This window comes from Astatotilapia calliptera, chromosome 12, assembly GCF_900246225.1.
Source record: "Astatotilapia calliptera chromosome 12, fAstCal1.2, whole genome shotgun sequence".
Taxonomy (NCBI): domain Eukaryota; kingdom Metazoa; phylum Chordata; class Actinopteri; order Cichliformes; family Cichlidae; genus Astatotilapia; species Astatotilapia calliptera.
In genome coordinates this window covers 10,072,734-10,096,834 of record NC_039313.1, presented here as the reverse complement: position 1 = coordinate 10,096,834, position 24,101 = coordinate 10,072,734, and the positions used below count along the sequence as shown (strand labels likewise).

General features: G+C 38.8%; 1 protein-coding gene across 1 annotated transcript; it reads left to right on the top strand.

The window, feature by feature from the left end:
* Nucleotides 1-639: 639 nt before the first annotated feature.
* itga2.2 (integrin, alpha 2 (CD49B, alpha 2 subunit of VLA-2 receptor), tandem duplicate 2) lies at nt 640-23,646 on the top strand. Its single transcript, XM_026188026.1, has 30 exons — nt 640-1,037; nt 2,034-2,157; nt 3,760-3,869; nt 4,107-4,198; nt 5,100-5,214; nt 5,744-5,871; nt 6,890-7,038; nt 7,128-7,278; nt 7,701-7,866; nt 9,213-9,289; nt 9,522-9,660; nt 11,681-11,826; nt 11,909-12,052; nt 12,239-12,442; nt 12,526-12,656; nt 12,774-12,937; nt 13,374-13,525; nt 13,628-13,738; nt 14,082-14,167; nt 17,062-17,203; nt 17,439-17,519; nt 17,653-17,729; nt 17,818-17,901; nt 18,010-18,109; nt 18,201-18,311; nt 20,114-20,221; nt 20,541-20,654; nt 20,779-20,868; nt 21,171-21,287; nt 21,599-23,646. The coding sequence occupies exons 1-30, from the start codon at nt 992-994 to the stop codon at nt 21,677-21,679; spliced, it is 3,540 nt and encodes a 1,179-aa protein (XP_026043811.1). The 5' UTR covers nt 640-991; the 3' UTR covers nt 21,680-23,646.
* Nucleotides 23,647-24,101: the final 455 nt, after the last annotated feature.

Sequence of the window (24,101 nt, the reverse complement as noted above, 5' to 3'; positions counted from 1 at the left end):
TTTGTTTTAAAAATATCTAACTGACATGAAGTCATTAGGGTCCATTTCAGACCTATAGACCCAAACACTCGGAGTCTGAGTCAGGCTTCCAAGTTAAAGTGAAAAAAAAATAGTTACACAACCCAACTACTATGAGTTACTTGCTCATTAAACATTATGACATCAGAGGGGGTAATCATCTGTCTGGGGTATACTGCGCAGAGAGCTCCGGCCAAAGATGTTTCTAAGTGAGTAATTTGGAAAGGAACCGCTCTTTCAACTCTTTCACCACCCTGACCATTGCTTTATGAAAGGCCTACGTCATTGTTTTCCAGTTAATATAGAAAGGCTTTTGGTTACTCTTCAAACATATCTCATAGAGTTTTCTATTGTTTGGGCATCATTTTATAGCTTCTGGATATTTGACATTTCTTAATATAGTAGCTGCCCTGTCATGAACATAACTCTATGCTCTGCAGTGATTTGTAAATACAAAGAGTATAGCTCGAGCTCAGGGGGATGAGGAGACGTCTCAGACTGTTCTCTGTTAACTGATTGATGATAATTGCTTTTTATTTGGCAGCGGATGATTTAAGTGTTGTTAGTCCACAAATAGCGAAGCCCTAGAATGATGATTAAAGGGGATTAAAATTAAGGGTGACGGGTGTGGGCTTGTTTGGAACACTCATATTTCCTTTCCTTATGTCTCGGAGATTTCATCTTCAAAGTAGTGGACTTTAAACTGGACTTTGAAATCTGCCTGAGGGACTGCTGTCTGCTCTTAACTTGGTTTCGAGTTATACAGAGCTATAGCTTGAGCACACCCCAGACTGTAAGTGGTCCAGTTCCTCTGAGTTTATTGCTCACTGTTTGACGGTACTTTCTGTGTGTACAGGTAAGCGGAAGACAGAGCCATATTTAGACTGTCCGGTGCGTCACCGCTGACTGCGCGCTGCGGACTGTTTTGACAAGTGCGGGACTTTATTTGTTATTAAATGGACTAACGGTGAGGATGGAGCACTTCTGGCGGAATACTGTCTTCACTTTAATTGTCATAAGTAAGTACCAAACTTCTGTTTTGGACTTTAAAGATGTTAACACATTTTTTTCGCCGCAACCCTTTCGAGGGTGATAAACAGCCAATCCTCGCTGGGAAAAGCGGCGATTTCATAGTTTTTCAGAAGATCTTTTTTTCCCCTAAGCTGTATCAGTTATTCGATGTATATTTGACTTCAGCCTCTGAACGGTTTTTGCGCATTTTGAACACATTGCAAAACGTGTGAATTTCACCGGATGATTAGCCAGGAGATTATTTTTAATGAGATTTCCAGCTTTTATTCGTCTCTTGTAGAAATAATATCATAGTCAAGGCTCTACGTTATGTGGATCATAGAGGAAATAACTAATATTTTCACATACTGCTCGCTATCGCTGCCCTCCAATGTGTGGCAGCTGTGGAGCAGAACATGACAGACATTTTTAATCCGGTCCTTATTTCTGTTCCTGTTTCAGTTGTTATTCATGGTTTTTGGGTTGTGCACGGGACGCAGCGAGCTGTTTTTGTGCTGCAGGTACACGGGCGTGGCAAGACACAAGACTGGTGAAGGTTTCGTGAATCCTCTACCTGCTGAGAAGGGAGAGAGGCAGGCTGAAAGCTGAGCTCTGCTCTGCCTGTATGGGCTTGTGGGTCTATTGCTGCACCAAATTATTCTACCTGAGGGGATTCAAATGGATGTGTTTGGGAATACAGCCATCTCTTTAGAAACAGACTGATCCGTTACAGCTTCTACTAACTCAAACTTCAACTCTTCGTGAAATGTATGAACTCTGAGTGTGTGAAGCTTCTTAATGGTCTGCCTTTCTCACTGAGTTAAGGGGATGCTTTTTTTTAACAGAGCATGAGCCACAGATGCCTCAGGTTGTTGTTGAAGATAAAACTGAAGCTGTATTACTTATAACCCTGTTCTGACATCAAATGCAATATGAAATGCAGATAGATATTTGTGTTGTCAGTTGTCACACTGTGATGTTAATTCCTCTTTCCCCTCCACCAGCTGACAGTATCTGGCAGGCACAGTCCTTCAACCTTGGTACTGCAGGTGCCAAGATCTTTAGCGGAACAGCAAAAGAAGAGTTTGGTTACACAGTCCAACAAGTGGAAAACAATCAAGGCAAATGGTATGAATTTCTGTCATCACATAAAAAAAACTTCTTGAATCAAAGAGGTTTCAGTGTCATCGCCATATTTTCTTGTCTTTAATGTTTTATAACAAAAACATTAAGCTGCTATAAGCCTTCAAGCAGTGTGCATATTACTTTGCAGTTTTCCTAGAAACAGCATTAAAAGTCGGGAGATAATGGCATTCACAGAGGACAGGTTTGAGGTCCTCGTTATTAGCCTGCACGCTACAACAGGCTCAATTTGGTGTTGCGCAAAAAGGTCGGACGTGCATCACAGAGTGGTTGGCTCCAAACTGACTTAAAAGCTTCAAACAATTGTACACTTGAGAAAAAAAATCCTGTTGTTGTACACAAACTTTAATATCTTTGAATCAGTGCGCGTGCAGTCACATCATGTTATTTTCAAAAGAATCAAGTTGGAAACAACAGCCTGTAACTGCAAAGAGATGGAAATGGAAATGTTCAAGCCACTTACTGGCGCACAGACAAGTCTCCACATTGCTACGCTACCACCAAGTTGAAGCAAGTTTTCAAAGCAATACATTCCATTGCAAAAAATGTGGCCTAGTCATTATTCTATTGCAGCATCCAACAGTAGTTACAAAAGTCTTAACTATTGAGTCAACAGTTCACACATTTTTAGTTTTTAAGTGATGCGCATGGAAACTGCAGTGGCCTTAGCTGATTTCATTACATGCTTTAAAAAGGTGCACTTTATTGTTGTTAAACAGCTGTTGTTCATCTACAGTTCTCACACCATTCTTATAAGGGTTGTAGTGTGGAAACGCTGCCATTTCATTTCCCGTGGTATCACTACTGAGGTTGAGCATTTTCACAAAAACATGAACATGTAACTAAACATGTGCTGATATTACCTGTCACGTATAACAGCTGATAAATATTGAATAAGGTACAGACTTTTTTTTGTCCCAAAATGTTTAATTTTGCACGTTACTATACTGTTTGAAACCGTCTTCGCCAATTTTTATTATACATGTGTAACAGTAAAGTAGTAATAAAATTCATTACTGTTTAACATTAGTTAAACAGTAATAACAACTAGATGTATGACTGTTGTACACTCTGAGTCACCATTTGTCAGAGTAACTCACCGCCTGAAGGAGTGACCTATTTGCGTAACTTGGAAATACAGAATCTGATAAAGACTACTGATTGCACGGTGCATGGTAGTCCGCAAACTAAACAGGAGATACACACTATTACACATCATACCATATATGACAGAATGATGAGTGCCTCTTCCTGTGCCTTGTTGAACTCTAGATTTTGAGAAATGTCTAAGTAACAGCAAGAAAGAGCTGGATGTTGTGGGAATAAAGTACATGAAGTGGATATTTTCTGTTTTAACTTTGATGTTTGTTTTAAAGAATGAAATAATTGAATTATCCACATATGTTATTAAAAAGAGCAGAAAAACTCAGTGCTGCAAGTTCATAGCCTGATTAAAAGAAAATCAGTTTTCTGTATTTTACGTGAAAATGTTTGTGTTTTTGCGATTACCAAAATTTCCCATACGTAGGTAAAGCTTTAAGGATAACGCCAACAGTGCATGTTTTTTTGGGTTTTTCTTTTTCCTAGGCTCCTGGTTGGTGCTCCTTGGAGTGGTTACAGTCAAAACAGGAAGGGGGATATTTACAAATGTCCCATCACAGGATCCAAAAACAGCTGTGATAAGCTCAATCTTCAAGGTAAGGTTTTTGATGTTTGTTTCACAAATAAGAGGCTACCTTGCAGAGAAACACACAAGAAGTCATTCTGTCCTTTTTATGTTTCCAAATTCGTCAGACGTAACAGTTAAATCCAACAAAGTTGTAATAACTTCATATATTGAGCTTTTAGAAGCTTTTTCTTCAGGTTGTAGAAATTCTTGATGAGAACTGTAATCTGAACAGTAATCTAATGATGTCTTTGCCACTTTTTTACAGATTCTGTCAATGTTCCAGAGGTTAAAAATGTCAATGCCAACATGTCACTGGGTTTGACTCTTACTCGAACGCCTGGTGACAATGGTTTGACGGTATGTTTGTTTGAGTGTGTGCAACTTCACACAAAGGAAATAACACTATATCACTGAGCATAAGGAGAGCTATTTCCAGTCTATATGCTCAGTAATGTATTTTTATAACCACCTCCGTGACTAACACTAACACTAACACAACTCCTTATTCGTTACTTCATACATCACAGCTCTAATAAAGACCTTACCCTACACCATTTCCTTCCTATTTATAAGTTGGCACAAACTGTGTGTGACTCACTCCAGTGACAAAAAATATGGGTGGTCTCTTTAGGGAGCTAGACTAGAAAAGCAGAGCTGGTTGTTTAGATTGGATTGTTATGGAGTTGTTGTAGTATGTAGTATGTAGCCCATGCTAGATGAGCCTGTGATGAGCTGTGTACTGATATTTGAAGGTAAATATGACCCTTAGGAAACTGACAATACAAGTGATAATTAAGAATTTCACCTTGGTCTCTGGGTTGCAGCCAGAGACGGTTTGAGGATCTAAATTCAAGGTTCATGAGGAAGATATAGAGTGTCTATGAAAGTGCTTGAAAGTGGGACTTCCACAGTGATGTAAAAATAGCACCCATGATGAAAATTGTCCAGAAGTTTCTTGAATGAGAAACTGTCCAAAATGATCAAAGCATGATATAATATTTATTGTAGGTTCTTTAAATGGCAATATAAAGTGCCTTGAGCCGACTGTTGTTGTGATTTGGCACTGTTTAAATAAAACAGAATTGAAGTGATATCAACTGAGGGCATTAGTTGATATCACTTCACCTAATGTTGTGTTATATATATTGACAGGAAAAATGTTCATACACAAGATATCACTGGAAACCTTTAAAGATACTCATAACAACAAGCTTTCTTTAAACTTCCTTGTTTCTTCCTCTGTGGTTGGCTGATACAGACATGCGGTCCACTTTGGGGTCAGCAGTGTGGCACTCAAAACTTCTACCCAGGAGTATGTGCCAAATTGGATCCCGTCTTTCGGCCTCAACCTGCCTTTTCTCCAGCTGTCCAGAGTAAGATGTTTTAATATGCTGTGTATAGTTCATTATCTTTCTTGTAGTACTTGCCTTTTCATGCAGTATTCCCTCAATACTAACTAAAGGAAATACAGCCTTTTGTTAATCTATAGCTCTTTAATTACCAGTTTCAGATAGATCCCGGTGCTTCTGGAAAATCTGACAGAGATCTTACAAAACATTTTTAATTAATGACTAAGTTTGAAATATTTTTTTCTCCAGACAATGTTCTTCATTTTTCAAGTTCCTTCGTGTTTCATTGTTAGTCATATCTTTTGGTTACCTTCTGTTTTACTGTGAAGTTGTTGTTTTTTTGTTTTCTTGTGGCCTTGTTGTGGTTTTGATTCCTGATTTTGTTTAAACTGTTGAAAGACACGAAAATATTAACAAATGGTGAAGTGCAACTAGGAGTTAAATATGACATATTATACCAAGCAAGTGTCAGAGCTCAAGGCTGTGGCTGAATGAATGATAAATAAATGCATTGCAAGAGCACAGTTTATTTAATTACTACTGACTTTTTCAGAGTGTGGAGGGCCAATGGACATTGTGATCGTTTTGGATGCCTCCAACAGCATTTTTCCTTGGGAACCCATTGTAGAATTCCTGAAAAATTTATTACCCGCTCTTGACATTGGACCCCAAAGTACACAGGTGACTATGCAACTAAAGCTGTAAGTCAATAGTTTTGACTTACAGCATTGGTAAAAAAGAAATTACATCCACTTTCAATTATAAGGTTTTACATCTCAGGACATAATATCCTTGTAAGAATCTGGTAATGTCCTTACCAGAACGTAAAATTAGATAAATACAACCTCAAATTAACAAGAACAAATTACAGTTTACATGATGTAATAACTGAACAAAAACTAGGCCAAAATGCTGAAGCAGTGTGTGAAAATGTATATACAGACCATGAATCAGTAAGTTGACCACATATGACTTTATCAGTCTCTCACATCATCGTTTGAGGTTTGGCCCATTCTTTTTTACAAGGTCACTTCAGTTTATTGAGGTTTGCAGCTTAGGATCATTGTCCTGTTGCATGATCAAATTTTGGCGAAGCTTTAGCTGTCAGACAGCTCATGTGGCTGCGAAACAAGCCCAAATAATCACCCCTACATCGCGGTGTCTGTGTCTAGTTGTACATAAACTTTAATATTTAGCACACTAACTGAGACCAGAATGTGAGATGGAGCTCTTGGTTTATTTTGCAGTTTTTCTGAGCATGGCAGGTTTGACCTTGGGTTGAATGTCAACTCCCAGATTGGCAGCTGTCTTGAAGGTTTTAGACAAGTGGATAATCTTTTCCTTTGTAGCCTGATGGATTTCAAATTGTTTAGCAATTTTAAACCTCCCCAGATTGGCCAGTAGTAATGTTTGCCTTTTAAAGATCATTCCTAATGTTTCCAAGAAAATTGCCAAAACTTCCTGTTCCTACTTACCCTCTTAATTTATATGGAAGCAGTTAGAGTATACTTTTTCCACACACAGGATTCAAACAGATTATTTTTTATAATGTCCTGATATGTAAATCCCTGTAATTGGAAAAGGGGACGCTTTCGTTTCCACATGACTGTAATTAGTCTTGTTTCTTTCTAGTTTTCCTGTTATCATTATTGCCACAGTCTGTAATTTGATGTAGAATTTTTTAACATTATTATGCCAGGTTGGCGTCATCCAGTATGCTGTGAACCCCAAATTTGAATTCAAACTGAATCAGTATCAGAACAACAAAGACGCTATTTCTGCAGCATCTAACATAAAGCAGATGTATGGGGAAATGACCAATACCTTCCAGGCAATTAAGTTTGCCAGGTTAGTTGATTTTTATCACATCAGAATCATGTATTTGTTTCATTTATCCATAAATAAATCCAATAACCTGCCTTGTCCTCTCCTTTCAGCACTGATGGTTTTAGTGCCCAAAACGGCGGCCGACCAAACGCTGCCAAAGTAATGGTGGTTGTCACTGATGGTGAATCACATGACTCATCTATGACAAAAGCAGTTATTGCCGATTGTGAGAAGAAGGGCATTACCCGCTTCGGTATTGCAGTAAGTGCTCATCTACCATTTACGCTGATTATTCATGAGTAAAAAGTATGATCATAACACTGAATTTCAGGTAACCAAGTCACATATTTAAGATAAATTTCCATGACTTGAATCATACGTATTATGTAATGGTGACATTTCCTCATTTTCTGCATTTAAGCATGCTTTGTTTTAAAGAACTGCTCACTTTATGTGCAAACTCTGACAAGTGTTTGAACTGCTAGCAAGTATAGAACCAGTTTTATAGCTCACCTTTCTAACAGTACTTGCTAACTGCACAGTACTGACCTGCATTAAATTCCTTTTCTGATAGTTTATATTTGCTCATTAATTTGCTGATTTGATTTGTTACTTAAACTTATATTTACTTTGTCCAATCTGGAAATGCTGTTTTGTTTTTTGTTTTTTTTAAATAATAATAGGTCTTGGGTTATTACACAAGAAATAACATCGACACAGAAAAGCTTATAAGTGAAATCAAATCCATCGCCAGTTCACCCACAGAGAAACATTTCTTTAACGTATCTGAAGAGGCAGTCCTCTATACCATCGCTGGAACTCTGGGCGACCGCATCTTCAGCATAGAAGGTACATAGAGGATTATGCCATTTCCCATCCCGTTGTTGTGTTTACTGTAACTATATGCAGAACATATAGTCTATGTGACAGTGGATGTACAGTGCCATGAAAAAGTATTTGCCCCCATCTTGATTGCTTGATTTTTGCATTTTGTCACTTAAAATGTTTCAGATTATTTCCTTTATTAAGAGGAAATGCTGCCCAAACCTGCCTAGCCTTGTCTGAAAGAGTAATTACCCCCTGAACCTAATAAGTAGTTGTCCAACCCTTGGCAGCAAGAACAGCAATGAAGCTTTGTGATACCTGTCAATGACTCACTTAAATCCCAGTGGAGGAATTTTGGCCTCCTCTTCTTAGGAGCATTGTTTTATTTCAGGAATACTGGAGGGTTTTCAAGTCTGAACAGCCTGTTTGAGGTCATTCCAAAACATCTCAATTTGATTTGGAGGTGGACTCACTGGTGTGTTTCAGATCATTGTCCTGTATAATCAGCGCTTGAACTTCAGACCACGACCTAAAGGCCAAATATTCTCCTTTGGGATTTTCTTGTAGAGAGCAGAGTTCGCGGCTCCATCAATTATGGCAAGTCGTCCAGGTGATAAAACAGCAAAGCAGTCCCAGGCCATCATACTGCCACCAGCATGTTTGACTGTTGATATGATGTTCTTTTCATGAAATGCTGTTAGTTTTAGGGCAGATGTAGCTGGACTCTGCTTTTTTTTTTCTTCTAAAAGTCTGGGTGATTACCAAGATGTTTTTTGGCAAATTTGAGATGAGTCCTTGTGTTCTTTTTGGTCTTTTTCACCTTGGAACTGGATGCCATTTTTGCTCAGTTTCTTTCTTAATGTTAAATTGTGGACTCTGACCTTAACTGAGACAAGTGAGGCCTGCAGTTCTTTAGCTGTTATTCTGGGTTCTTTTGTGACCTCCTGGGTGAATCATTGGTGGACTCTTGCTGTGTCCCAAGGTTTTAGCAAACGCTTTGTAACTCTGTCCAGTGACTTTGTTTCTTATCTGTTCTTTAGATTGTGACATGATGAGTTACCATTTGATATCTTTTAGCCTAATAAACCTTTATTTTGTCAGACAGGTTCTGTTTAAGCAGTAATCAAAAAAATCATTTTTCTTTGTCCAGTGTGAAAATTTGTTTGATAATGTGAAACATTTACATGTGAGAAATATGCAGAAAACTAAGAAATCAGGAAGGAAGCAAATTCACTGCACTGTAGATTAATTTCATGACATGTCTTTTCTAACTTAAGATCTTAACATGTGAGTTTTCATTATCTTTATGTTACCGCTTGTTATGTTTGGGTTTTGATTCTGGTGTACACATAATGCTTTGTTCCCACAAGGCACTGGAAAAGGGGCAGACAGCTTCAAAATGGAGATGTCCCAAGTTGGATTCAGTGCTCACTATTCCAGCAAACAGGTACCCACCCAGCCAAAAAATGAATCAGATTAAAAAAGGGTAAAGGTTTGTCAGACATCTTTTTTCTTGCCTGCTAAGCTGTGGAAACATGTGCAAAACCACTTTAAGAATAGCTGGTTAAAGTGGTTAGTATTTGTATCCGATGGATCTGATCTGATTTATGTTATATGTGCATATTGGTCATGCAGTGGTGTAGTGTTTGTTGCCTAGATTTTGATCTTCTCTCTTTAAGGATGTATTGATGCTCGGAGCAGTGGGAGCCTATGCCTGGAGCGGGACTGTCGTACATCAAACAGGGTCACAAGTACATATTCTCCCTCTTTCAGCCTTTGAAGATTCACTGCAAGACAAAAACCATAGTTCACTACTGGGTAGGCATTTAATTCTTTATTTATTGGAGCAAATCTATAATACAGTTTGACTTTGTTAGATAACTGTTTGCATAAAACACTACAGGGATAGGTGTAATGGATGGCTATTAGTATTAATACCAATACGTTTACACTACAACTGCATGGCTTTGAAAGCCACATTGGAGGCCTATGAATTTATTACATATGAAGTTTTTATGTTTCACTCATTTCAGTCCAATCATTGTACTTTTCAGGGTAGAGCCTTTGTTAAGCAGCTTCGCACAAACCTGAATCATTCAAGCATAAAAAGGCATTTAACTCAAGGGATGAACCAGTACATATAGCAGATAACTTAGCAAACACTGAATTTTAAATTCTATCATTGCACACTTGTTACGTTCTAGGTCTAGGCGTGTCCTGAACGCAACAAAACATTGGCCCACCACACTCCACCCAAGCAAGAACACAAACAACAATCTGTTTTAAAATGCTAAGCAGCCATTTATTTGCTTCAGCAGTGAGCAGTGCCAAAAATAACAAACAAAACTCCCTAATGGTCCCTATGCTTTCTTACCCAAACTGAAAACCAAACAAAAGACAATTCCCTTACCTAACTCGCTACATGAAAAACAGGAGAAAACGTAATCAACAAAAATGGCTTCTCACGCCTACTAGGCTGCTGCAGTGAACAATATATACAAGGTGGGGGGGGGGGGGGGGAAATACTCAATTGCTACTTTACAAATCTATTTACAGCTATTTACAAAACTAAGACACCAACACCACAATGATCACAACCCAATGACAAACTGAAACACAGGGCTTAAATACATAGAGGGAGCAATCAGGGAATGGACAACAGGAGGGAAACACAGCTGGGGCAAATCAGAACTGACGAGACAAGGAAGCGTAAACTGAACACACTGAGATAAGACAGACCTTCAAAGTAAAACAGGAAACACATAACAGTCACGCCTAACACAACACACTGACAACATTGGATCGTAACACACTGTTGTTGCTCGCAGCGTATCACAAACAAACACATAATTTGTTCCAATTTCTTCAGTCAAATCCATTAAAGATGCCAAATATAGCACAGCTGGACATTAAATAATGGCAAAATAATACAATATTTTTGCAACAACGAGGTGATTTGCAAAGAGCTCTTAGCCTTTGTAAATCCAAAATTTGATCTCGTGTTTACAACGTCATAGACTGGCCCGGTATGAATTTGCTTTTTCAGTTGTATAACAAAATGAACTGTGAGACAGTGTGTTAAACGTGTGATGGCACCCCTAAGTGATAGCAATGAATATTTTAAAACAAACACCAAGATTCTCAGTTTTGCACTGTGTTTAATTCGGTTTCCGCTCTGAGAAGTGGCACCTGGGCTGAGGTATGCCAAATTACACAAGAACTGGACCAGAAATGAGTGGCAACATGTCTTAAAGAGTGATGATTTAAATATACAGTGGAGATGAGGAGAGGGGTACAACTGTGAGTGTCTACAGCTGTAGAAGAAGGTGGTGGTTGTGTCAAGATTTGGGGATGCAGTTCTGCCAATAGTTTTGGGGCTCTCATCAAAATTGATGGCTTTGTGAACGCAGAAAAGATTTTGATCGAATAAGTCCTTGATTTAAAAAAAATTCCCCAGATGTTTTCCTTTAATTTTGAGCTTCTTGAGACAGCGGGGGCATGTACAAACTGCTCTCGAGTGATATCACCCTTATGAAATTTTATAGTGCTTGCTGAAGCAGGACACCTTTCTGTGCCATTGTTCTTATTCATAAATAGTTTAGTAAAATCATTCACAGCACTGCTACACCCAAAGTGCGCCTGACTAGAGGTCTGAACAGCCAGAATAACTGAGAGCACCATTGTTGTTGAATAAATGTAGAAGAGTAGTTATTAGCAGAATTAATTGAGGACTTGAGTAAATCTGTGTTATTGTTCTACATTCTGCCACTTACCGAGTAAGAATATGTAAAGAGTTTATCTGTCAGTTGGTGAATGTTGTCTTTATGTTACTTTCCAGGTTACTCTGTCACCACAATGCGTGTTGGACCCAACGAGTACTTTGTGGCTGGTGCACCTCGTTCAAACCACTCTGGACAAGTTATCGTCTACACTGTCGATGCTCAGAAGCAATCTCATATCATAGACTCGCAAAGAGGAAAACAGGTACTGATCTGATTCAAGATGAGTGATTCATGTGACGTGAAGTGTAAGGATCAGAGTTAACCGTTGTTAATTGGTTTCCCAGATTGGCTCATACTTTGGAAGCGTCTTGTGCTCTCTGGATGTAGACAAAGATGGGACGACAGACTTCCTGCTGGTTGGTGCGCCCATGTACATGAGTGAGCTAAAGAGAGAGCAAGGCAAAGTCTTCCTATTCTCTGTCACCAAGGTAAAATTAACCACTGACTACTATTTTAGTTCCATTTTGTGGTATGGATTTCCTGCACAACAGTGCAAAAGAGATTGATCGACATATGCAGACAGGAGCAGATATTCTGCTTCTTTTATAGATTTGTTTTTAATTTATATGTTTAGCTTCATCAGCTGCATACAATCTCCATCTTATCTTCTGAAGGGCATACTGAACGAGAAGGGATTCCTTAAGGGTCCACCCCCAACCATGGATGCACGTTTTGGGATGGCCATCTCTGCTATTCCTGACCTGGACCTAGATGGTTTCAACGATGTTGTAGTTGGAGCACCGCTGGAAGAGAAAGAAAAAGGTGTTATTTACATCTACAATGGAAAGAGGGACATGTCAGGTGTAGACTTCTCACAGGTACAGTACATATTACTAACATTTTTAATAACAATACCTTTTTACATAACATATGTGAACATAATGGGGTTTTCTCTTTTCAGAGAATTCTTGGCTTCAGCCTGGATCCTCAGCTGAAGTACTTTGGAAGGTCTCTAGATAGCTATAAAGATCTGAATGGTGATGAACTCCCTGATATCTCAGTGGGGGCCTATGGCAAGGTGGTGCAACTCTGGTGAGTTAAGCAAGTGCAACTCAGGGGAAATATTATGGTTTAATATTATGATTTTTTACACTGTGTCGCTTATATCAGTCCGTGTTTTTAGTCATTTCAAACTGAACTTTTTCTCAGGTCCCGTAAGGTGGCATCTGTGACAGTTAAAGCTTCTTTCAATCCTGATAAAATCAACATTTTCAACAAACCCTGCAACATTAATGGTCGCATGCTTTCATGCTTTGACACCAAACTGTGTTTCACCGCTGCATTTAGACCTGCAACGCCTGCTGGAACAGTCGGTAAATATATAATATGTACACATGTGCACTCCTTTTTAAAGTAATAGGCTTGAAGGATTTTATACCAGACTAACATAGAATTCAGACACTTATGCAGATGTTTATGACAGGGTTTTTTTGGGTTATTTTTAAACAAGCTTAGTCATAAATCATGATTTCAGATACAGACAAATCAAATAACAAAGGCAGAAGTTGTAGGTATTTGGGGACTGGCTCAGTCTGAGTCAGCCTTGTTGTTTCTCTTTTCAAACTGGGTGGTGGCTCTATGCTTACATTAATCAAAAAGACAAGTGCTGTAAGTAACAAGTTTATCATCTGATTCTCAACAGGAAAGCAAATCAGTCCATTTCCAGAAAGTCTGATCAAGATAATCCAAACACAAAAGATTGACTGCAGAGACAAAATGTGCCACACATAATTTTTGCTTTTTTTTCAGATATTACATACAATTTGACTCTGGATGCTGACTTGCTGTCTTCAAGAGTGACATCAAGAGGAATGTTTGTAAAAAATAATGAACGCCTTCTGAAAGATGTGAAACAAGTACCATCTACAGGCCTGTGTCAAGATTACAAAGTTTATGTTCAGGTAGTGGATTGTGGATATATTACACTACATTTTCCCCCAGAATAGGTGTGAATTATTTTGAAAAAGATCCCTTAATTTGTTCATACACTTTTTATTCAACAGGAGACACCAGACTTTGCCAACTCCCTCAGTCTGAAAGTAGAAATTGAACAAGCGGATCCAAATGCGAACCCTGTCCTTGACAAATTTTCTGAAAATGCTTATCAGTTCTTTGTAAGTATTTGACACCCAGCACGTCCCTGATTCTAAGTTTATTATTATTATTTTTCCCCTCATGCTATGCCTACAGGAAACAAATCAAGTGACAGAAGACCTTATGACGAAGCTGTAAAGTTGTTTGTACAGTCATTTTAAATAACATGTTTTACCTGTGAGATGATTACTGGCTGGTTTCAGTAAGTCATGCTATGCTGTTATTTCCCAGCAGCATGATTAAAGCTCACCCAACTTACAGACATGTAATCATTTCCGTTTATGATGTCTGTTCTGCTGGAAATGCGGTTTTAGAAAAACGCTGCATCGTTTGGCTGAATTTGCTGCCGTGTCGTTGTTTTAGATCCCCTTCACCAAAGACTGCGGCTCTGATGAGGTGTGCAACAGTGATCTAGTGCTGAGTGTGAAGACAGATGCAAAGACATCCGGGTAAGAAACACTGAGCTGGACAAGGTAAAATATGCCATGTGCAGGGATCGTGACACCATGTGCTGTGAATATTTTTGTTTTTTGAGTTTTCAGGTAAAGATAGGACCAGTTTTGTTTTGTGAATCTACCTGATGTGTAATGGCAGCCACAAGATTGTGTGTGGCTGTGTTTTGTCTTTTTGTTTTGTTTTTTTACTATTTGTGTGATTGATAATTGTGAAAGGCCCTGAAAACAATACATCAATAAAACAAATTATATGTAATTGTGGGACCAAAATTTACAAACTGTGCATCAATTTTTGTTCAGTAACATTTATAGACATTTGTAGTTCTTTTTCCAAGCAGAGACGTCTCCTCCTACTGGCAATTAGAAAAAGTTCAGGTTTAAGGTACTTTGCATTTGCTCTGCCTTTTAAAACAGGTGGCTACATCCTTCTTTATATATGAAGCATTATTTCGCTATGATAATAATAAATCTTCAATAACTTATACAGCCCAACTAATTTATCAACAAGCCAGTGTTTGCAACCAGTATTAGCTATATGTTGATCTATTGGTATCAGCATTTATGAAGGCTGATAAATGAAAATGATCAAATTAAATAGGCAGTGGGAGAAGCGTCCTGCAAACATGCTTTGAGTCTTGATGTTGCAAAGTTTTTCCATGAGGGGAAAACTTCCCAGTGATAACACGTGTTTGTAATGCCACAAACTCTTAGCACAGTAATGAATAATTAGACATAACAAATGTTAGGCAAATATTTTATGGTTTATGGTGGACACATTGTAAAAAAGCAGAAATGTATTTTTATTATTATTTTTTCATTACTGTGCTATGATGGCTGTGGAGGAGATCAATATACAAGCTTTAAAATGTATGAAATTACAGTTTCAAAATGTATGTGTTTATTCACATTTTCCACATTTTGTCCCGCTGGCCGATTGAAGTCTTTGACAGGCCAGTTCTGGCCCCCAGACTTTATGTTTGACACCCTTACCCTACATGTTATAGTCCAATAATATTGCAATACCAACCAAAAAAAAAAGCACCTTTGTTTTTCTAACAGGGCTGAAATCTTGGCAAGTGTAAAGTAACTATGTGCACCATACAAGAAAGAAATGCTTTTAACTCTTAACAAACGTTACAAATGTTTCTGTTTTCTCTGTTTTACAAGTCTGCCTTCATTGCTTTATTGCACATATTAGAGCCCATAAAATTGCTGGATCAGACTCTGAAAAACATAAAAGATTTTGGCTCCTCAGTGTATTAACTCACATGAATACGTAGGAAGGACTTTATACACTCAACAAAAATATAAACGCAACACCTTTGTTACTGCTCCCATTCCCCATGGGATGGACGTAGAGACCTAAAATTCATTCCAGATACACAATATAACCATCCCTCCCAAACAGTGGTCACAAATCAGTCCAAATGTGTGGTAGTGGGCACATCTGCCATATTGAGATAATCCATCCCACCTCACAGGCGTGCCACATCAGGATGCTGATCTGACATCATGAGTAGTGCACAGGTGTACCTCAGACTGCCCACAACAAAAGGCCACCCTGGAATGTGCAGTTTTTTGCGCTATTGGAGGTCTGGGGACCCAGAACCGGTCAGTATCTGGTGTGACCACCATTTGCCTCATGCAGTGCAACACATCGTCGCATGGAGTCTATCAGATTGTCAATTGTGGCCTGTGGAATGTTGGTCCACTCCACTTCAATGGCTGTGCGAGGTTGTTGGATATTCGTGGGAACTGGTACACGCTGTCGTATACGCCGGTCAAGCACATCCCGAACATGCTCAATGGGTGACATGTCCGGTGAGTATGCTGGCCATGCAAGAACTGGGACATTCTCTGCTGCCATCTGCCCTGAACAATGTGAACCATGATTCATCCGTGAAGCGCACACCTCTCCAACGTGCCAGACGCCATCGAATGTGAGCATTTGCCCACACAAGTCTGTTACGGCGACGAGCTGGAGTCAGGTCAAGACCCCGATGAGGACGACGGGCATGCAGTTGAGCGTCCCTGAGACGGTTTCTGACAGTTTGTGCAGAAATTGTTTGGTTGTGCAAACCAATTGTTCCAGCAGCTGTCTGGGTGGCTGGTCTCAGACGATCTTGGAGGTGAACCTGCTGGATGTGGAGGTCCTGGGCTGGTGTGGTTACACGAGGTCTGCGGTTGTGAGGCCGGTTGGATGTGCTGCCATATTCTCTGAAACGCCTGTGGAGACGGCTTATGGTTGAGAAATGAACATTCAATGCACGGGCGACAGATCTGGTTGACATTCCTGCTGTCAGCATGCCAATTGCACGCTCCCTCATTGCTTGTGGCATCTGTGGCATTTTGCTGTGAGACAAAACTGCACATTCCAGGGTGGCCTTTTGTTGTGGGCAGTCTGAGGTACACCTGTGCACTACTCATGATGTCAGATCAGCATCCTGATGTGGCACACCTGTGAGGTGGGATGGATTATCTCAATATGGCAGATGTGCCCACTACCACACATTTGGACTGATTTGTGACCACTGTTTGGGAGGGATGGTTATATTGTGTATCTGGAATGAATTTTAGGTCTCTACGTCCATCCCATGGGGAATGGGATGCAAAAACAAAAGTGTTGCATTTATATTTTTGTTCAGTGTAGTTTTGCAGCTAGTATTGGTTTCTGTTTTGTGCACTTGACTGATTGTTTCTCTTAATTTTAAGAAAGGCAACACAAAACTGTCTAAGGTGGTAATTAAGATTAGGTAAAAGAAATCACCCTTAATAGCAAGCAACTTTTAGGGAAATAAAGGGGTAAACAACTTTAAACTTTCCTTCTCATTCTGAAAAATACTCTTGCTGTTACATGAAGAAACATAATTTGATCTCTTGTGTTGCAGCTCAGCACCCATTCTGGTAAGCCCTAATAGCCGAGAGCTGTCATTTGAAGTTGTTGTGAAAAACAAAAAGGAGAATGCATACAACACGCAACTCCTGATAACTTTCTCCAAAAATCTCTACTACTCCTCCATCTTTCCTCTGGTAAGCATGCCTAATAAAAACTACTTATGTTTACATGATGCTAATGTGAAAAACAACATGCTCTTTGAGTAAACTTTTTCAAAAGAATTTGTTTCTTATTTTCTCTAAAGTGTATGAACAGCAATAAATAAAAATAAAAAGCAGAAAAAAATGAATATTAAAGCAAGAAAAAAGCCAGTGGAATAAAGCCACAGTCCATAATGTTGTGTACTCTGCTAAATCTATGCCTTTACAGACAGAGGATGTCAAATGCACATCACAAACAGAAAAAGTTATTTGCCATGTAGGATATCCAGTATTAAGAGAAAACCAAGAGGTAAGCACAAAACCCCATAAAGGAAAAAATAATAAATAACAAAATAAAGTTGTAAACGTTCTCTAATCTTTTTGCATATACATGTTTTTGTTTGTGAAATATTTGGAAAAAATATTGTGTTATTTCATTACAGGTGAAATTTCGCATAAATTTTGAATACAGTCTTGAGCAGCTGGAAGATAAAGCCATTCTAAAATTTGTGGCCAAGAGGTACACTGAATTATAAAGAAACTCAGCTCCAGTAATCAGCTTTATTAAAATTATTAGTGATTAATAATGTTGTCTCTTTCCTTTAAAGTGACAGCAAAGAAGAGATAGATACAGACAATGAAGTGGACTTCTCCTTTCCTGTTCAGTATGATACTGGGATTAGTTTATCCAAGTGAGTTTTCCTTACCTTAATATTACTTTTTCTCATTTAGTCTCAAAGCGTAAATCTGAAAGCTGATATTAATGTTAAAACATTCATTTCATGTACTTTTTATTCTAGGCACCCAAATATTAATTTCTTTGTGGCAGATGCAACCACTCCAGTGTTAACAGTGAAAACCTACGATGATATCGGCCCAGAGTATAACTTTAAAGCGGAGGTGCGATAAATAAATCAGTCTCATAAAATATCATCAGAATTCTTACCTTTATTTTAACAAATGTATCGTCTGTAATGCAATTTATTTACAGGTTTCTACAAGTTACCTACCCGTGAGCCTTCTGTATCTGACTATTAATCTGCCAATGACCAGTAAAGGTGGAAATCGGCTCCTGTACATCACCAGCGTGGAGGAACAAACAGTGAGTTCTCAGTTTCCAAAACCCAGGAACGTTCAAGAAGATTAAAAGCTGTTTATGTCATTATCTATTTGTTTTTTAAAAAGGAATGCAAAATTAGAGTGCCAAAAACTAAGTCCACTTGAGTACCGGTAGGTTGTAGAACCACCTTCAACATCTTGAAGTAATCATTTATATCAACATGAGAGACTTTATCAGTCTCTCGTGTTGATGTGGAGGAATTTTGGCCCACTCTTCTTTACAGTGTTGCTTCATTTCATTGAGGCTTGCAGGCATTCAGTTATGCACAGCTCTCTTAAGATCCTGCCACATTACTTGAGTTGTGTTGAGGTCTGGACTTCTTTTGGTTTTCAGCCATTCTGTTGGAATGGGAATCAATGTCCTGTTGCATGACCCAGTGTCAACCAAGCTTTTGCTGACAGATTCACATTAGACTCTGGAATACTTTGGTATACAAAAGAGTTCATCATCTTGTGGTTTCTCCATTTTTGTTTCTTTTTCATACAACATCTGCAACAAAATTGGCTCTTTCTGTTGCTCAGAAGTCAAATTTCTTTGTGAAACCGATGATGGCATTACTCAAGGTTGGCCAGCTTCCTCTTTCCCAGCCACAGATACTTGCAGATTTTATTTTTTCTTTGCGAAATTTCTCACCAATATCACTCAAATCAAGTTCATATATGTCTGCAAGTCTTACAAGCTCATCTTTCGTACAATGATCCAGAAAACCTTCACGTGGTGCTGCAACAAATTCCTGTATCCCTTCCGTGATTCAGCTTAAGGCCCACATAAACACTAATAAAGACAAAAGTCAGTGTTACTCCGGGTCACTTCAGGTCAATGCAACATGTCCCTTAAGTAAAGTAGAAGCACCCCCGTGTTGACCTACTCCAATAACCCTGGCCTTCATGCAGATTAGCTTTGGGCTATTTAAACACTCAACCTTGTTGGAGGCTTGACTGGTTTAGTATACTATACTAAACCAGTCAAGCCTCCAACAAGCTAGTTACTCACAACTAACTGGTGCGGCAGTGGAGCCACACCAGCGCTCCACTGCTGGCAGATGAGACTTGCCAAACACTGTCACAATGTTTGAAATTGATTCACGCGCAGACCAGGTATCCTTGGTAAAGAGAAAATGCGTTTATTTACAGTGAGATACCAGGTGAGAATATACAGTGTGGCAGGGGAAAGGGTCCAGGGGGAAGCAGGGATTAATCCAATACATGCTCTCAGTGGGTTCCAAACACACACACGCTTGCTTGGGTCCAGGGCAGATCTATATACACACAGAGAAAGAAGTCCAGGTTAGGGATAGTTGCAAACTCTCAGGTTCGGGTTCAGAGGGGCTGATGGGTTAACAATCCAGCAAAGGATGACACAGGTCCGCCGTCATAAATAGTGCTCCAAATCAGCTGGGATCGGCTGCAGGTGTGACGGTGAGCACAGGTGCGTGGGCCAGGGGCGGGAGCCCGTAATGAGCACCGCCCCGGCAGAGGAGAGAAAGTGCAAAGGAAAAAAAACAAACAAAACATGTTGCCAAAAACAGATTCAGCCAGCGAGGCACGGGGACCATGACACACATAGGCCGAAAGGATGGAAGTGCAGAGCGAGTGGTCAAAGTTTAGAAATGAAAGAGTGTACGTTGTTTTCTGTTATGAATGTTTGTGTTTCTATTGGTTACCAAAGCTTTACTCCCAAATTTGTTTTTAACTATCAGGCAGCGTACAAATTCTTCAACTTTTACTGGATTCAAGTGTTATATCTGTACAATAAATGATAGAAGGCTTCTCCTCCTTCTGCAGGGAGGTTCAGTCAGCTGTCAACACAATCTAGTCAACCCTCTGAAGATCGGTGAGAACACTCAGACTGTGTCCTTCTCTGCGGAGAGCTTCAGAGGAATGGAGAAGCTGGTCAGTGAGATATTTATACAACTGTTGCTTTTAGCAGGAAGTTATGCACAATTCCAAATATGCACATCTGCACATGTGCACAGAAATCTTTTGACGCATAATATGGAAGAAAATAGTTTGTATGCAAAAGATGATGGTTTTGATGCACTACTTCTGTTTCATATTTCCTACATGAATAATAAAGCTATTCCTTTTTTTCTTTGTTTACATATAACCTTACAGTATATGCAGATTCCACCTTAAATAATATCACATTGCTTTTTTTTTTTTTTTTCTAATATTGAGTGTTGTTTCCTGATGTTTTTTTTTAAACTTACAGGACTGCAAGAGTGCAAACTGTGAATCTATAAAGTGCATCCTCAAAGACACTAAAGTTAAGAGCACCTACTTTGTGAACGTTAAAACGAGGATCTGGAACAGCACTTTTATTTCGGTAAATATCTTCACATCGATTTTAGAAAGATGGTCTGCTTTTATTATCATTACATTTCTTAAGTTATTGATTGTGGAATTAATCAGTTATATTAACACAATTCGTGTAATTTGTTTTATGTTAGGCCACCTATCAGACCGTTGAGCTGACCTCCAGTTTGGAAGTGAAGACCGACAAACCTGATCTGCTCATTATCACAAACAAACAGCTGACTGTAAGATTATATTTCAGTTTTTTACTTTGCTGCTTAAATCTGACTAACATGATGCTGTTTGCTTAAAAGAGCAGCTCAGTTACTCCAGCTGATGAGCATACTCAATTGTCCTGATCATTTTCACAATTTTGTATGCAAAGAGCAGTGTAAAGCACACGAGTGCTCTTATGTAAGAATATTTTATTCATTTATTTTTGTTTATTTTGTTAATCATGCCATTTCTGGTTTCATTTTAAACTATTACGCCTGGATTTGATGGAGACAGACAAGGCAATGATGTCTCCTGTTCTCTTGCACTCTAGCTTGGGTTGAGAGTCAGCAAACCTGGAGAGACGGCCGATGTTCCAGTTGGCGTCATAGCTGGCAGTGTCATAGCTGGACTGTTTCTGTTGGCTCTGGCTGTTGCGCTGCTGTGGAAGGTATGTTTTTGTTTGTTTGCTTGCTTTTTGTTAAGATGTAGAGGAACAACAGTAGGATATGTAAAACTTAGGATGATGTACATTTGTAAAATGAGCATTTCATCTTTGCTGCACCCTGCTGCCATGAACAGATATGGATGATTTTAAAGAAATCTGCAGCTTTAAGTTTACTGATTCCAAGAGTTCCTCACCAATATGCTACATAGCACAGGGATATAAGAAAGAAAACAGTTAAAACTGGTAACTGGTCTTGTAAAAATCTGTGGAAGTATTCTTTTGGTTCACTTTTTCTGTCAAACTTTTCTTTCTAGTTTGGATTTTTCAAAAGAAAGTATCAGCAGCTTCAGATGGAAGATGCACAGCACAATGCGCAGGGCGATGAGGTGCTGTGAAGAGAAAACCCACAGCTTTCTCTTTCTTCTGGTACTTCTCATTAGTTCTTGTAAAGTGTGAATACACTGCAGCTCTGCCACTGGAAGCTAGGCATTTTACTGGAAACTGGAGCCTCAGTGTTACTGGGATTTAATGCTTTGCACACTTTACAGAGAATTATTATCAGTCTTTACTCTTTGTGGAGTATTTGCACTGACTTTGAAATGTATAGGTTAAAAACTGTATTTTTCATTTTTTATTTTTGCTAACATTGGCACCCTTTTGTACTGCAGTGATTTTGAAGCCTTTGCTAAAATCTTTGGTTTGTTTCCCCTTTGGAGTTTTACACTGTAAAAGCATCACTTTTAAGCATTACTGTCTGTTTTGACGAATTTCAGTCAACACTCTTTCAATTAGAATACTTATGAATGTAGCAATTTTGTCAAAACATTTAACTTTTTAAAGAAGGCAGTAACTCTGTAGTACAAATTAGTTTGAGATCTACTGTCATCTCTGCCACTCAGGACTGTTTTTTTGTAATAGGACTAGTGATATCAGGAGCTTATATGCAAAACAGATACAATAATTATCATGCAAAGTGAGTGAAATTTGTAATTACTGTGTTAGTACTGTATATACTATAGAATCAAATCATCGGGTTTCATATTTGCATTTATATATGGAAATGTTGTTGACAACATGGGTCAGTGGGATATATATTTGTGTATTTGTATTGTTATTGATGATATTTGTAAAATCCCAGTAATATCACAGTTATTCAGGTATGACGAGTTTGGTAGAAAATTGCTTAAGGCTGACCATTTATACATAAGTGTGTATTAGTCTATTTATTTTGTTGGTGAATCAAAGAATGGTTTCCATATTTAATTTCAGATAACAAATGTATAGCCAGACCAGGGATGGTACTGTTACAAACTGGATGTCCTTTTTTTCCCAGCACACAGCATCAAAATCCCAAAGAATTAACAACAAAAAGCAAAGAAGGCAGAATATTTCATAATATTTCACACGCAGCCAACACCCATGTTTCCGATTTACAGAAAAGATTGAATGACGAGCCAAACATGTGCTGGCACTACTTTACCACAAGATGGCAGCATGTTTCAAATGACGTGTTGGCAATGTTATAGTCTGGTTTGTTTGTTTTTTCATTACTCAGTTGATGATTTGGATGCCCCACATTCTTATTGAATTGTATTTCACAATTAAGGAGTTATATCAGTTGTATTGCTTTTCTCCTATTTTGTCTTCCATCACCCTGCTCCTCTCCTCTCCTCTGCTCTCCCCTCTTCTGACCCTGCTGGGAACCCTGCTTGGATCGCTCCAGTACAACTGAGTTTCCCCTCAAACTCAATTAATTCCCTCTCACATTTTTGACTGTCAGGTTCTCCCACCGTTAGGTTAGTCTCTCCCTTGACTGTTTAGGAATGTGTTTCTGAATGTTTTCCTTTGCAGCAAGCCAACGCCAGTACCCAGCAGAGTCTTTAGTGTACATTTTGTTGGATCTGACTCAATGGAATATGCTATTTGTCTCTAATAAGCAGCATATTTTTTGTGAGTTTAGGCTCGAGTCTCCTTGTTGGAGAGAATATATAGAATTTGATAAATGACTGAACTACTCTGTTTCACGATTACTCATAGGCTGTGGCGTTGTGAAACAACCTTTGGATTCTGTCTATATGTGTACAGGGAGCAATGTGGAAAGAGTTGATGAAATGAGATACAGTGAAAGTGTTTGTATACCTTTTGTAAATTAATTTCTCTAGCGTCTTCCACATGTGATTGGCGGTTCCAGCCAAATAAATGATTTATATCATAAAGGAATGATTACTCACAGATTCCTGCAGCGTTCTTGTAATTCAGCAGGTCGTAGCAAATGATTTAATAAGTGCTGGTCTTTTTTGCACTTTGTAAACTCTTGAGCACTACCTGCATTTCAACTATAAACTCTGCATTGTGAAACCAAGGTGCTGATTGTTTTGTTTTTTTCCATTTCTCTCTTTAAACAATAGAAAACTTTGTCTTTTCTGCACAAATGCTCGAGGTAGATTATAGATTTCTGTAGATGTTTGTAGATACAGACATGCAGTATTGGAGCCTAATCTTTTGGGATTTTACCACAAAAATGCCTGTTCAAATGAAAATGGATGCCCTCCATGATATCAGAAGTGCATGGAGCTAATCAGGATTTTATTATATTCTATGGCAGTGATTTAGAGTGGCAAAACATTCCAGTCAGTACTAATCATTTGCTTCATGGGCCTGTTTGAACCAAATTCAGCTCAGAGCCTGAGCCCTGCTTGTCCCTTTGCTTATGCCATTAATGGCTTCAGGACCAGAGCCAGCACTTTAAAGTTGATACAACAGGACAGAAGAGGGCTTGCATGTTGAGAAGTGTTTTGGAAACTTCAGATCTTCAAA

Bases quoted from the DNA above. Each gene is read 5' to 3' on its own strand.
- itga2.2 (XM_026188026.1), top strand. From the start codon at position 992: ATGGAGCACTTCTGGCGGAATACTGTCTTCACTTTAATTGTCATAA. The intron at 2,158-3,759 runs GTATGAATTTCT...TCTTTTTCCTAG, and splicing joins GAAAACAATCAAGGCAAATG to GCTCCTGGTTGGTGCTCCTT. The intron at 13,739-14,081 runs GTAAGTATTTGA...TCGTTGTTTTAG, and splicing joins AAAATGCTTATCAGTTCTTT to ATCCCCTTCACCAAAGACTG.